Source organism: Mixophyes fleayi, chromosome 3, assembly GCF_038048845.1.
Source record: "Mixophyes fleayi isolate aMixFle1 chromosome 3, aMixFle1.hap1, whole genome shotgun sequence".
Classification (NCBI taxonomy): Eukaryota; Metazoa; Chordata; class Amphibia; order Anura; family Limnodynastidae; genus Mixophyes; species Mixophyes fleayi.
The window spans coordinates 327,252,547-327,265,794 of NC_134404.1; the positions used below are offsets into that span (position 1 = coordinate 327,252,547).

At 44.7% G+C, this 13,248-nt stretch overlaps 1 protein-coding gene across 5 annotated transcripts in view; it reads left to right on the plus strand.

Moving 5' to 3' along the window:
* The first annotated feature begins 10,783 nt into the window (after window positions 1-10,783).
* Window positions 10,784-13,248, plus strand: part of RCOR3 (REST corepressor 3) — a 48,013-nt gene continuing 45,548 nt past the window's right edge. Inside the window, exons 1-2 of one of the 5 annotated variants that reach the window (XM_075204203.1) lie at window positions 10,784-11,211; window positions 11,327-11,383. In XM_075204203.1, the coding sequence (XP_075060304.1) occupies window positions 11,085-11,211; window positions 11,327-11,383 (184 nt within the window). In that variant the 5' untranslated portion in view covers window positions 10,784-11,084. Of the gene's footprint in view, window positions 11,212-11,326; window positions 11,384-11,966; window positions 12,067-13,248 lie in introns of those variants that run through there. The other 4 variants (XM_075204204.1, XM_075204207.1, XM_075204208.1 and 1 more) reach the window with 4 other exon arrangements.

The following is a 13,248-nucleotide window of genomic DNA, read 5'->3' on the forward strand; positions in this document are numbered from 1 at the left end:
ATTGGATGCAAAAATTTCGCGAGGAGTCCTCCGTTTCCTCGTTCATTGGAAGGGCTTTGGTCCTGAAGAACGTTCATGGATCAAGGCTGAAGATCTTAATGCTCCTGCTCTTCTGAAGAAGTTTTATTCCAAAAATCCGGACAAGCCCGGTTCCAGGCGTTCTGTGCCCACCTTTAAAAGGGGGGGTACTGTCACTCACCGGACCGTGAGTGCCTCTTCCCGGACATTTAGGAACCGTGGTCGTCCTTCATCCTGAGGGTCTGCGCATGCGCAGCCCTTTCCAAACCTTCAGTGTATGTTCCTTTAACTTAATTGGCAGATCAGGCAACCTCCCTATATTAAGCACCTGTGGTCAACACCACGTGGCCTGATCTTGGAGTCTCATTCCCTATGAGTCTCTGAAGGTGTTCCTGTGTTTCCTCGTTATTCAGCCCAGCTGATTCCTGTGGTTTCCAAACCACTTCTACCTCTGTGGTTTCCAAACCACTTCTACTCCTGTGGTTCCCATACCACTTCTACCATCAACTGTATCATCGTGACTGTGAGCTGATTCCTATCCGCTGCCTCCGTGCACTACAGTCTTCTAACCACTTCAACCCTACCATTTATTATTGGGACTGTTAGCTGATTCCTATCCGCTGCCTCCGTGCACTACAGTCTCCTAACCACTTCAACTCTACTTTGTATTATTGGGACTGTTAACTGATTCCTATCCGCTGCCTCCGTGCACTTCAGTCTCCTATTCACTTCCATTCACCTGTTCCTGATTGTGACTGCCAGCTGATTCCTATCCGCTGCCTCCGTGCACTACAGTCTTCAACCTGCAACTCGTCTGTGTTTCATCATCGTGACTGCTGCTGATTCCTATCCGCTGCCTCCGTGCACTACAGTCTTCAACCTGCAACTCGTCTGTGTTTCATCATCGTGACTGCTGCTGATTCCTATCCGCTGCCTCCGTGCACTACAGTCTTCAACCTGCAACCCGTTTGTGTTTCATCGTGACTGTTTGGCTGATTCCTATCCGCTGCCTCTGGCGCTTCAGTCTTCAGTCCTTGTCAACTCTCCCGTGTTTCCCTGAGTCTACTGCCTATGGTGCTACCCGCTATTCTCCGTGATCAACAGTTCCAGTTCAACTCTGCTCTCCTGTGTCCCATCGTTACTGCACCTGCTGGTTGCTATTGGCTACCTCCGTGTTTCCGCAGAGACCCGCTGTTACTACTCCTCAGCGCGACTTATCCATCTGCTGCTGATCCGCTCTCCACGCTTTCCTGTGTTTCCCTGCTGGTCTACCTACCTGTGCGCTGCACCTACTAGACTACCGCTTCACCCATCCAGGGACTTCGCATCCTGCCGGCCTCCTGCCGTTCAGGTATCTCTGCACTCCTGTCTGACTGCCTTCTCCTGAACCACGGTATGCCTACTTCTCATTGACTGTGCTGTGTATTGCATACCTTGCTGGACTGTGTTGGTTCTCCTCTGGAGTGTGCTATCCGCTGAGTCTATTGCCATCATTGACTGTGTTAACTTATGCTGGACTACTTCAAGAGACTTTCTATATTGGCAGTATTGCTCAGTTATCTATACATTCATATTGTGCATATTACTGTGGTTCAAAGTCAAGGTGCCCGTGTATATCTTGTGTTGCAGTTTCTCCCCGTGCACCTCCTCACATATATATTCAGTGGTACAACTTGCTGAAGGCAGACCACTGATCCCTGTTTCCAGTATCACCTGTTTGATTATCCTCTCACATAGCAGTGGTACAACTTGCTATCGCAGACCACTGACTACCCGGATACCTCCACTTGGATTCCATTCCTTCACTCAGACAGCGGTACAACTTGCTATCCGCAGACCGCTGACTCTCATCACTCCCTCGTTTCTGTTGGACATTCCTCCTCACTATAGCAGTGGTACAACTTGCTACCGCAGACCACTGACTACCTTCACGTGTCCTTTGTCCATACAGTTCCTAGTGTATTATCTCTTCCATATTGCCAGTGCTGCTAGTCATAGACTTTCCTGAGCATCTCATCAGCTGCTATTTCCTGTTCCGTGATCACCCTGCTACCAGAGTACCATATTACCACCTATACTGCTCTGGTAAGCCTATCACCTGGTGATCCCTGGGTAAAGACTCCTAGTGCCCGTGACAATAAGTCTATCTAGAGCGGGGCTTTGAGGCCTACTCCAAACTATGGCTCTGTGACACTCAAATTTTTTAAACAAGTTAGAAACTTTTATTTGTCAGCGGCATATTTGAAAATAACAAACAACTAGCACATTCAGGGCACTGCCTCCCTAATTCGACCTCCACTATCAAGTGTGCAGCTAGACTGCTTACCATTTTAGCTGAACTAGCTTAAAACCTATAATGCACAGTCTTTATAGCATGAGGTTCCCTTCTCAGCCAGTTAGTCTCTCTCTGTTCCAGGACAAGAAACCCTCCTGTAATTAATTTCCATTAATGTCCCTCCTGTCCTTAATGTGCCATCTTCAGTCTCTACTCTTTCCTGCGACCTTCAAGTCTCTACTGGGCCTCTTTCCTGCGACCTTAAGGTCTGTACTAGGCCCCTTTCCTGTGACCTTCAGGTCTGTACTAGGCCCCTTTCCTGTGACCTTCAAGTCTGTACTAGGCCTCTTTCCTGCGACCTTCAGGTACTGGGCCTCCTTCCTGCGACCTTCAGGTCTGTACTGGGCCTCTTTCCTACGACCTTCAAGTCTGTACTAGGCCTCTTTCCTGCGACCTTCAAGTCTGTACTGGGCCTCTTTCCTGCGACCTTCACGTCTGTACTGGGCCACTTTCCTGCGACCTTCACGTCTGTACTGGGCCTCTTTTCTGCAACATTCAGGTCTGTGCTGGGTCTCATAACTGGGACCTTCACGTCTGTACTGGGCCTCTTTCCTGTGACCTTCAGCTCTGTACTCGCCCTCTTTCCTGCGACCTTCATTTCTGTACTAGGCCTCTTACCTGCGACCTTCACGTCTCTACTGGGCCTCTTTCCTGCAACCTTCAGGTCTGTACTGGGCCTCTTTCCTACGACCTTCAAGTCTGTACTGGGCATCTTTCCTGCGACCTTCACATCTGTACTGGGCCTCTTTCCTGCGACCTTCAGGTCTGTACTGGGCCTCTTTCCTGCGACCTTCACATCTGTGCTGGGCCTCTTTCCTGTGACCTTCACGTCTGTGCTGGGCCTCTTTCCTGCGACCCTCACGTCTGTGCTGGGCCTCTTTCCTGCAACCTTCACGGCTGTACTGGGCCTCTTTCCTGCAACCTTCACGTCTGTACTGGGCCTCTTTCCTGCGATATTCAGGTCTCTACTGAGCCTCTTTCCTGGGAACTTCACATCTGTACTGGGTCTCTTTCCTGCAACCTTCACGTCTCTACTGAGCCTCTTTCCTGCAACCTTCACGTCTGTACTGGGCCTCTTTCCTGCGATATTCAGGTCTCTACTGAGCCTCTTTCCTGGGAACTTCACATCTGTGCTGGGCCTCTTTCCTGCAACCTTCACGTCTCTACTGAGCCTCTTTCCTGTGACCTTCACATCTGTACTGGGTCTCTTTCCTGCGACCTTCAGGTCTGTATTAGGCCTCTTTCCTGCGACCTTCAGACCTGTACTGGGGCCTTCTGAGCCCTTCTCTGAGCTGTCTGAGTTCCTTCTTGAACTCTATCTTGGACCATGACTGTGGCATCTGATTGGTCCTCTTGCCTATTATCCCCTTCCATCCTGAAGCATAATACTACCGTTGTTTTTAGCCCGAGCTGTCTAATGAACCAAGGAGCCCTGGAAGAAACAGCTGCACAGAGGGGAAGGATCAGGTCATTCATGATTGGTAATGCAGATTTAATGGACATAATGTAAAAAGCAAATTGACTGATAACAAAATAAACCCCATATATGTCTCCTTCAGTAGGATAACAATTTTAACAGTAATTCCTAGTGAAACCAACGTAGCGCAAAATCATGAACGAGGGCCTCATAGTAGATGCGCAACCACTTCTGGTCTTTTCCTTATCTAAAGATATTTTAAATATCTAAAATTATGTTAACCTTTCAACCTATTACACTTGCTGCTTCTGATCATCTGTCTTGACCTGTTTCAACCGTCTCTCTTCAAATGTAAACTGAAACTCTACTTCTAAGATGATCAGAAATTACAAATGCACTAGTAATTAGTAAGTGCAAGTAAATGCACTATTTAACACTTAAAGTGTTCTCCACTTAATGGTTTGCGCCGATGGAACCCACTTGATCTTTGTAGAATATATTTATAAAGGATACTGACAATACTTACTTAGTAACCACGGTCCAGCAATGATTATTATATTTATATCCTTAGACAGAGTTCCCTGCTCTCTCCTGCCACCTGTTAATGGTTACAAAGTGCCATACTATAATTTACCATTATGATACCATATTATAGTAATACATATTATAATGTGTTATTACAGTATAGCACACTATAATTGCTTGTAGGTGGCAGGAGAGCTCAGGTATGCAGGAACCAGTGAACGATGTCTGCAATGCAAAGGACAGGGGTGAATTTTGGGGTTAGTGTTTTAACAGGGGGCATAGACTGGTATATTATGTGTGAAGATGGCACAGGGTGGTACTGTATATGTTTGTCATGTGGGTTATACAGTATGTAATTGTCCAAATGTAAATGTTTTCATTAAGTGTTCTACATTGTTAATATGCTGTACAAGCAAGGCATTGTGATTATCCTTACTCCTAAATAGCTTTTATGTTAGGAAATTGGTGGCTCCTAATATCGGCCTTGCCTTGTACATTATAGAGAAAGCTATCCAGGCCTGAATTAAGACAAATACATTCTGGGTAATTTTTTTATATTGATTTTAGTGTATAAAGTAAACCATGGGGATACTTATGGAAATGTGTATTTTTTTTTTAACTGTTTTTCTCTAGCCAATGCATGAAAAATATAAAAAAAAAAAAGGCAATTTTACTACATTACTAAAAGAAACCCCTCTATAGCATGGCAAAAAAGTGAAATAAAACTGGTTTGGGTGGAATTAAAACCCAATACAGCATGAAAATGTGTCTGGCCACAGAAGTGCAATCCACTTTTTGGCTTTGAAAGGTTAATTTGTGCATATCTTCTAAGGAGACCCGTTGCAGCGGTGAGAAAATAGTCTGTACCCACTTTTACCACTCACTTGCCAACTGCAATTTGCATTAATCTGGGCGGTTTATGTTGAAAGGTATAAGTAAGGACTGGAGAACATGGACAGTTTTAGAACCCTGGGAAATTACGACTAGGAAATCACTGTGTTCTGAAGGTAATAAATACACTCATAATGTGGCATTACATGTGGAGAGCTAATCCCCATCAGACGTAAATGCTTCACCTGTAAAAGTACAAATTTACTTAGATTGTAAACTCTTGTGAGCACACAGGCCCACCTATGTTGATGAGTACAAAAGAAACTGTCTTCTGTTGCGCATTACATTTATCACAGGGAAGCTCTTAGTCTCATGAGATTACCAAATCTCATGAGACTTAGAGCTCCGCGGCTTGCTCTGCAGGCTGTGTCCTGTCCGGGAACTGGGAGCAGCTATCCGTTCCATCCTGCTAACCATAGCTAGATTAAGGCTGAGGGGCCCGAGGCACTTAAGATAGGAGGGGCCCTATGATGTAAAATGGTTATCATTTTAGCCAAATACACAGGCAATACTGTGTGCACTACTGTTAGGTGCACACAGCTCTTCCTTCACGAGCAGTACAGTGTGAAGTGAAGTGGTACTGCTTGTGAAGGCAGAGTTGTGTGCAAATCCTGAGTAAGCGAGACAGTCACCCAAATATGGGACTGCCCACCAGATTCAGGACAGTTGGCAGACTGTCCTGCTCTCTCCTACCTGTTCTTGTCACTTTCACTGGTGTCTTTAGCTCTGTTGCTGCTTGTCTGGATCCTGGAATGTTGGTGCCCTATTTGAAAAATAAAATGGGTACATGAAATTTAGAAAACTCCAACCACCCCAGGTGTTAAATGATAAGCACCCATGTTTAATAATTACGCCCCCCTCCAGCCCCAACATTAAAATAATAGTATTCACATATGATAAATAGATCTATTTACATCCAACCAGCCCCAACATTAAATTAATAGTATTCCAATATAATAAATAAACCTATTTCCCTACCTCCAAAGAACACCAGTAATAAATTAATAGCATTTATGTTTAATAAATATAACCATTTCCCATGACCATCCCCGGCATTAAATAATTCATATCCACATTTAATAAATACCAGTCCTCCCCAAACTCAGCCTACATTCAATCAATAGTCCCAAACCACCCAGCTTTAAATTAAAAGGTCCCATCACTCATCTTAAATCACTATGCCCAACTATTAAATTGCTCCAACACCCGACAAATAAAATAGCACCCCTTATAGAATTAGCACCCAACTACACTACATTAATAGCCTACCTCCCACCCCCATTATATTAAGACCCCCCTCCCTTCCTTTGCTTATTATATTAACATACCCTCCCATACATTATAATAACATACCCGCCACCCCCCACTTCACTCACACTTACCTTGTGTTACACATCTGATCCCATGGACTTACCTGCTCCAGGCAGGTAGGAACTCTGGCAGCCATTGTTACGTCCTCTAGTTGGCGCGCGCAATCTTGCGTTTTTCTATTTAACACCTCCCCACTCGCCTCCCATTGGTCCCACTTTATTGGAGGGATATTTAAATCACTTGACAGCCTGTTCTTTGAGCTCACTTCCCTGGAGTGTTAGGAACTGGCTCTCTCTGCTCCTGGATTCCTCCAAGCCATATATTTGTAATGTTATCCGCTACTCTGTCACCTCCTTGTGTACAGCCTACAGTTCTGTGCTACTTGTCCACAGACTATTATTGGACTCCACGCTGTTCCAGTGACGCTATTACTTGTTACTGTGACACCTCCTCGTGTACAACCTACACTTAAGTGCTACCCATTCGCAGACTTTCTGCATTTTACTTCACGCTTTCCAGTCTCTTGAGGTTCCCATTGCCTTTAGCTACCATCTCTCTGTTCACTACTTTCCAAAGCAGGTCTGTATGGAACTCACCCAAGGGGCCGCGACCTGTGGTACAGGAGCTGCAAAGACCATACCTCCTTGCAGGGGTTCCTGGTGAAGACCACCTGTTCCGTTAGACTCCGCGCCTTTGGGTAGAGTTGTGCCAAACTGGGCAGATCCGGGGGATCCCAAGATCACCCGTAACACCTTGTTCCATCTGTACTGTGTAAGAGACTCTTCTGTCTGCCACTGGTGCTACGCTGGCCACATGAGACGGCAACTGTCATGTGGTGTACATCCCATGCCAGGGTCTCCAACTCTGAAATGAAAAACAAGCAACCGCTAAGTGAAAAACAAGCCCAAAACATGCCCAAACCAATCCTAAAAAGCCCAACGTACTACAACTACCCCACACACACACCAGTGCACCCCTCGCCTTCCGCTGGCTGTGCCCCCGCTCACACCAATGAGGAAGGGCCGCTGGTGACTGTGCTCCTGAACATCCAATTTCCCTGCTGAAGCCATGGGCCAGACAACCTGCTGTCAGTGGGGTTTAGAGAAGAACTACATCTCCCATAAGCAACACTACAGCACAGAACCTAAAGCAGCAATGAGAGCTGCACTGCAAAGCATTCCGGGAGTTGTAGTTCCGTGTGCCTGCCATTGCTCATGCGCGGCCTCAAAGAGCATGTGACTTGGTAGGAAGTGACAGCTTGGGACATGTGAGAGTTGTGACATGATGTGACTCCTGGGGAACAAAAACGTGCCGCCGGGAGGTGCTGCTACTTGGGCAGACAGATCGGCCCATCTAGCCAAAGGCCCTTCTGGCATTTGCCAGAAGGGCCAGATGGCCAGTCCACCGCTGCTTGTACCTGTCCATGCTGCTTCCTCAGTTTATTTGCAAATATACAGAGCTTAAACTTGTAATGACATGCAAACATTTTAATATTATGGTATGTTCTGTCCTTAGCCTGTAAACATATTAGAATTTTCAAAATATAAGTATTTTTAGAAAAACATGTTTGAGCATATACCAATAAGAGCTTGTTCACAACTATCCAGTGTTAACAAGGTTTTCATGCATTAATAAATGCATGAAGTCAATTTAAAATAGTACAAATTAGAGCCATTGATTCCCACCATTACATTTTTAAGTTTTGACAGTGTTTAAAATTTCCGAACACAGGGTGTCCAATTGATCATGTGTTAATGTGCAACACCAGTACAATAAATCTTATTGGTAAAAGCACAATGCATGAAAGTGCATGGAAAACCGTTTAAATATTCATGATTAGTGTGTGATATGTTGTATGTTTGAACCTTTTCTTTACATGTACATAAGGGAAAGGTGCAAAATCATTATCATTTATTTATAAGGTACCTCAGATTATTTAGTGCCAACCTTATAGATATGACATACATGAATGCAATAAACATAACAACATTAATGCAATAAACATGATAACAAATAGCAATAGCAGCAAGTACGAATACAGATATGAATTCCATACGTAAGAGTGAATGTACAGTAGATTCAGCATAACAGATGATGTCAGGGTCCTACAAAGTAGACAGACATGAGACATAGGGTACAGAGGACCTTACCCATGAGAGCTTACAATTTAGAGGCATGGGGGGGGGTGTAATGAGATATTAGGTGCAAAGGAGCACAAGTGGATTTGGTGGACAGTGGAAGTAGAGGGTGTGTAAATACTTGAGAGCCGTTTGAAGTATTGTAGTTTGGGGAAGTGTCTGGTGGGGCAAGACAAGATGCTCCATAGAAGGGGAGCAGCGTGGGAGAAGTCTTGGAAACATGAGTGGGACAAGAGTTGAAGGTCCAAGGTGGAGCGGTCGACCTGGGGTGTATCACATGAAGAGGTTCACTGTTAATGAGGGCCTTGTAGGCGACTGATCAGCGTGAACATGTATCCCTATACAAGGATGAGTCTCCATCTCCAGGACCTCAGAGGTGGCAGATAATTTAAGTTCTTTACCACAGTGGCAAAAAATGTTTGTTTTTAAGAAGGGGGGGCTGTGCATTCCTTCTTAAAGCAGGGACAGAACTGTAAATGCCCCCTAACTATCCCTTTTCCTCATTTAAATAATCCTGTCTAAATTGAGTAACGTGTGCATCCATGTAAAACTGGATGAACATCCGCAAATGTAGGCGCAGGACACCACAAAAGTGAAGTTGGCCTGTGTTTTTGCAGTTTGCAAATGATCCTTAGTACCTGGACAACTTGTGCAAGCCCTACCAACTATAAATTCTCCTGGTGAAATTACCTGGAGGATAGGTCAGACAGGAGAGAGCAGAGCCGTAACTCAAAATTTTAGCGCCCGGTACGAAAAACAAAAATGCCGCCCCCCTAGCCCTCAATTTTAACCAAATGAACCTAAAATATTCATGAACTGCGCCCCCCTTCATTCTTCACAGCCCTCATTACGGCCCTGGGAGAGAGTAACTTAATAAATACACAAAGGGGCATGTAATGTGATTTTGGAAAATGTGTTAGTGGATTGGAATTTGCCCTTAAGTATAGCATTTATTTTAATGAAATAAATAAATAAATATATATATAGCAATAACTTAAACTTTTAGTGCAAGAAACAAAAATGTCGCCCCAGCCCTCAATTTTGACCAAATGAAGATGATCCTAACTGGCACAGTGTGTCATTTTTGGGGTCCAGAGAACCCACATTAGAAGCCCCTTACACACAGATGAACTAGACTCTATGGGTGGATGAGGACTATGTACACATACAGAAGTATAACACATATGGGTGGATGAGTACTATGTACACATACAGAAGTATAACGCATATGGGTGGATGAGTACTGTGTACACATACAGAAGTATAACGCATATGGGTGGATGAGGACTATGTACACATACAGAAGTATAACATATATGGGTGGAAGTGCTATGTACACATACAGAAGTATAACGCATATGGGTGGATGAGTACCATGCACACATACAGAAGTATATCGCATATGGGTGGATGAGAATTATGTACACATACAGAAGTATAACACATATGGGTGGATGAGTACCATGCACACATACAGAAGTATAACGCATATGGGTGGATGAGAATTATGTACACATACAGAAGTATAACACATATGGGTGGATGAGTACTGTGTACACATACAGAAGTATAACACATATGGGTGGATGAGTACCATGCACACATACAGAAGTATAACGCATATGGGTGGATGAGAATTATGTACACATACAGAAGTATAACACATATGGGTGGATGAGTACTATGTACACATACAGAAGTATAACATATATGGGTGGATGAGTACTATGTACACATACAGAAGTATAACGCATATGGGTGGATGAGAATTATGTACACATACAGAAGTATAACACATATGGGTGGATGAGTACTATGTACACATACAGAAGTATAACGCATGTGAGTGGATGAGTACTATGTACACATACAGAAGTATAACGCATATGGGTGGATGAGGACTATGTACACATACAGAAGTATAACATATATGGGTGGAAGTGCTATGTACACATACAGAAGTATAACACATATGGGTGGATGAGTACCATGCACACATACAGAAGTATAACGCATATGGGTGGATGAGAATTATGTACATATACAGAAGTATAACACATATAAGCAGCACAGACACAGAATTATCTTTATTAATGTATAATCAGAGCCCAGTGCCCGGCTCCCTCAGGCTGGCACGTCACTCGCAGCCGTGTCACACCGCACCAGGACACCTCACGGCGGCCGCTTCCACCAGGTCAAAGAGTTCATCGCCGGCACAGCCCGCACTCCCCGGGACAGCCCGCCCCGTCACACAGCCGCAGACTCTCCGCCTCCGGCGAGGTCCAACCCTGTATCTATCCCTCCGCTCTACCCACCATCAGCCGCGAAGTGGAGCCCTGGGCCCGGCGCAGTGATACGGTGTAGTGAGGCTGCCGTGTGAGTGCGCTGTTGCCTCCATATTAACGAGTCCCCCCCCCCCTTCCCCAAAACACCTACACCGGGACCGACCATGCCGGGCATGATGGACAAAAGCACCGAATTCCTCGGCAAGAGTCGGAGCAATGGCACCAAGAGCCCGTCCAGCGCCTCCAATGGACACTACTCGGAGGAGAGCGGCAGCGACGACGAGCACGGTGGTAGCCTCGAACTGAGTGAATGAGCCTCCCCGTCCCCCCTCTCCCCCGTGTGAGTGAGTGTGAGGCCGGCCTGGCTGCTCCTGCTATAGCCGTCTCCTGTTTTTCCCCTTTGCAGATGTGGGCATGAGGGTGGGAGCGGATTTCCAGGCCCGGATCCCCGAGTTCGAGCCCGGTACGTATCCATTTTGGTCTGTGTTCCTTTGGGCTGCGGCCGGGGTGGTAGCCTCGGTATAGTGGGAGGGTCTGTGTGAGCTGGGGGATCCTTCAGTCACAATATTATATATCTTATACATCACAAAATGGTGACACATGAGGCATGAGATTGAAAACAGACCGTTTTCATCCTATCCTATGACATATTATTGCATATTGTATGTGTGTAGGGCTACCCTCCATTTTATATTAATATTGAGCCTATGATGTGTCCCTCTAGGGCTTGGATGTTAAGACTGCAACACACACCATTAATGCATTTTAATGACAAAAGAGGAAACACATCACTGGACACTGACATCTTTGCATTCTTATTTTTAACGACATGTTTTATTTTTTTTTATAATACAATATACTGTTGTTTTACTGGTGCTGAGAGAAATAATAAAGCGCTGCAGATTGGGTCCAGGTCACCGGTTAGATTGACCCAGCTTTAATTCTACTTTTTTTTTTTTTTTTTTTTTTTCTTGTCTCTGAACAATATTCTCTTTACAGGCGAGACGGAGGAGTCCAGATGCCAGGCTGCTCTGGAAGCTTAATGGTTATCAGCAGTGGTTCAGTTAGATCCTGTGACCTGGATCCATCTGGTAGCTGTAGTGTAATGACAGATCCAGGAATTTTGCAGGATGAATTGGAAGCTGTGTGAGTTGAGATTTCCTATATAGGTGGAAGTGAATTGGTAAAACTGTATTAGGGCACAGGTTGGGAGTAAATTGTTAAGAGAAAGACAGGGTCCATTGGTGCACTTATTTTATGGCAGTCATTCATTATTTATTTGTAAAACATGTCTATTACTGCATAATTTCATCACTGATTCATTTTTTTTCCATACAAAATTGGCTGATCATTGAATAATGTGCTTCTGATATTGTCTCTACTGGTTTTTCTTCCCCACTAAATGAATTTTTAGAAAAACATTATAGTATTTCTTACCTTCCAACGTGACCCATTCAACTGGGAATATTTTGTCTGCTCTCATTTTCCCACTTCTTTCCAAGTAAATTAACCTAAGCTGAATTAAATAATATAGAACAAAGCCCTAAAGGGCTTTTTTTTTTTTTTTACAAAAAACAAAAGTTATTGGGAAACACTGTTTCCCTGTTCAACAATTTAATTGCTGAAGACCCCTTATCACACAAGGAAGGTGCATTTACTAATCAATGTCACCACCATGCCAGGACTCTACACATTTTGTCCAACAGTTAGAAGCCAGCAAATTCTAATAGAAAAATTACCCACCTGAGCTCAGGGGTGGACCTACATTTTCCGTTAGGGTGGGGAATGATTTAGCATAACCATGCCCCTCCTCCACTCTGGTTGGACTTGCCCCCTCCCTTCCATTTGATCGGACCTCTCAGCCACAATTCAAAGGTAGGAAGATTGCCGCTGGGGGGCTATTGCCCCGATTTCCCACCCATTCCCCCCGGCCTTAGTTTCATGAGATGGGACTCTTCAATCTTGTCTTTTCTGCAAGACTAAAAGAACCATAGTGATTGAAAGGCTGGCAGCGAATCAGAGTGCAGCTGATTGATTTTGATTTGCTGCCAGACTGTGTGTCTCCAGTACCTCGAGCCCCGCAGTGAGAGGCATGCAATATCTGCAGCTCAGACAGAAGAGATACAGGGAGACCAGGACGACCAGGTGTAATATTTATTTATGTGCCATGCCCATATTTCATTGATAAACCGTAAAAAGTGTGGTGTGATGATGTACGCGGAAGAAGATTGCTGATTAATGATCAGCTATATGGTTGCTATTTGCTTGCCATTTCTTGTAAAGCTTTGTGCCATTGGTTGTTGGTTATCATTACTGGGCCTCTTTATA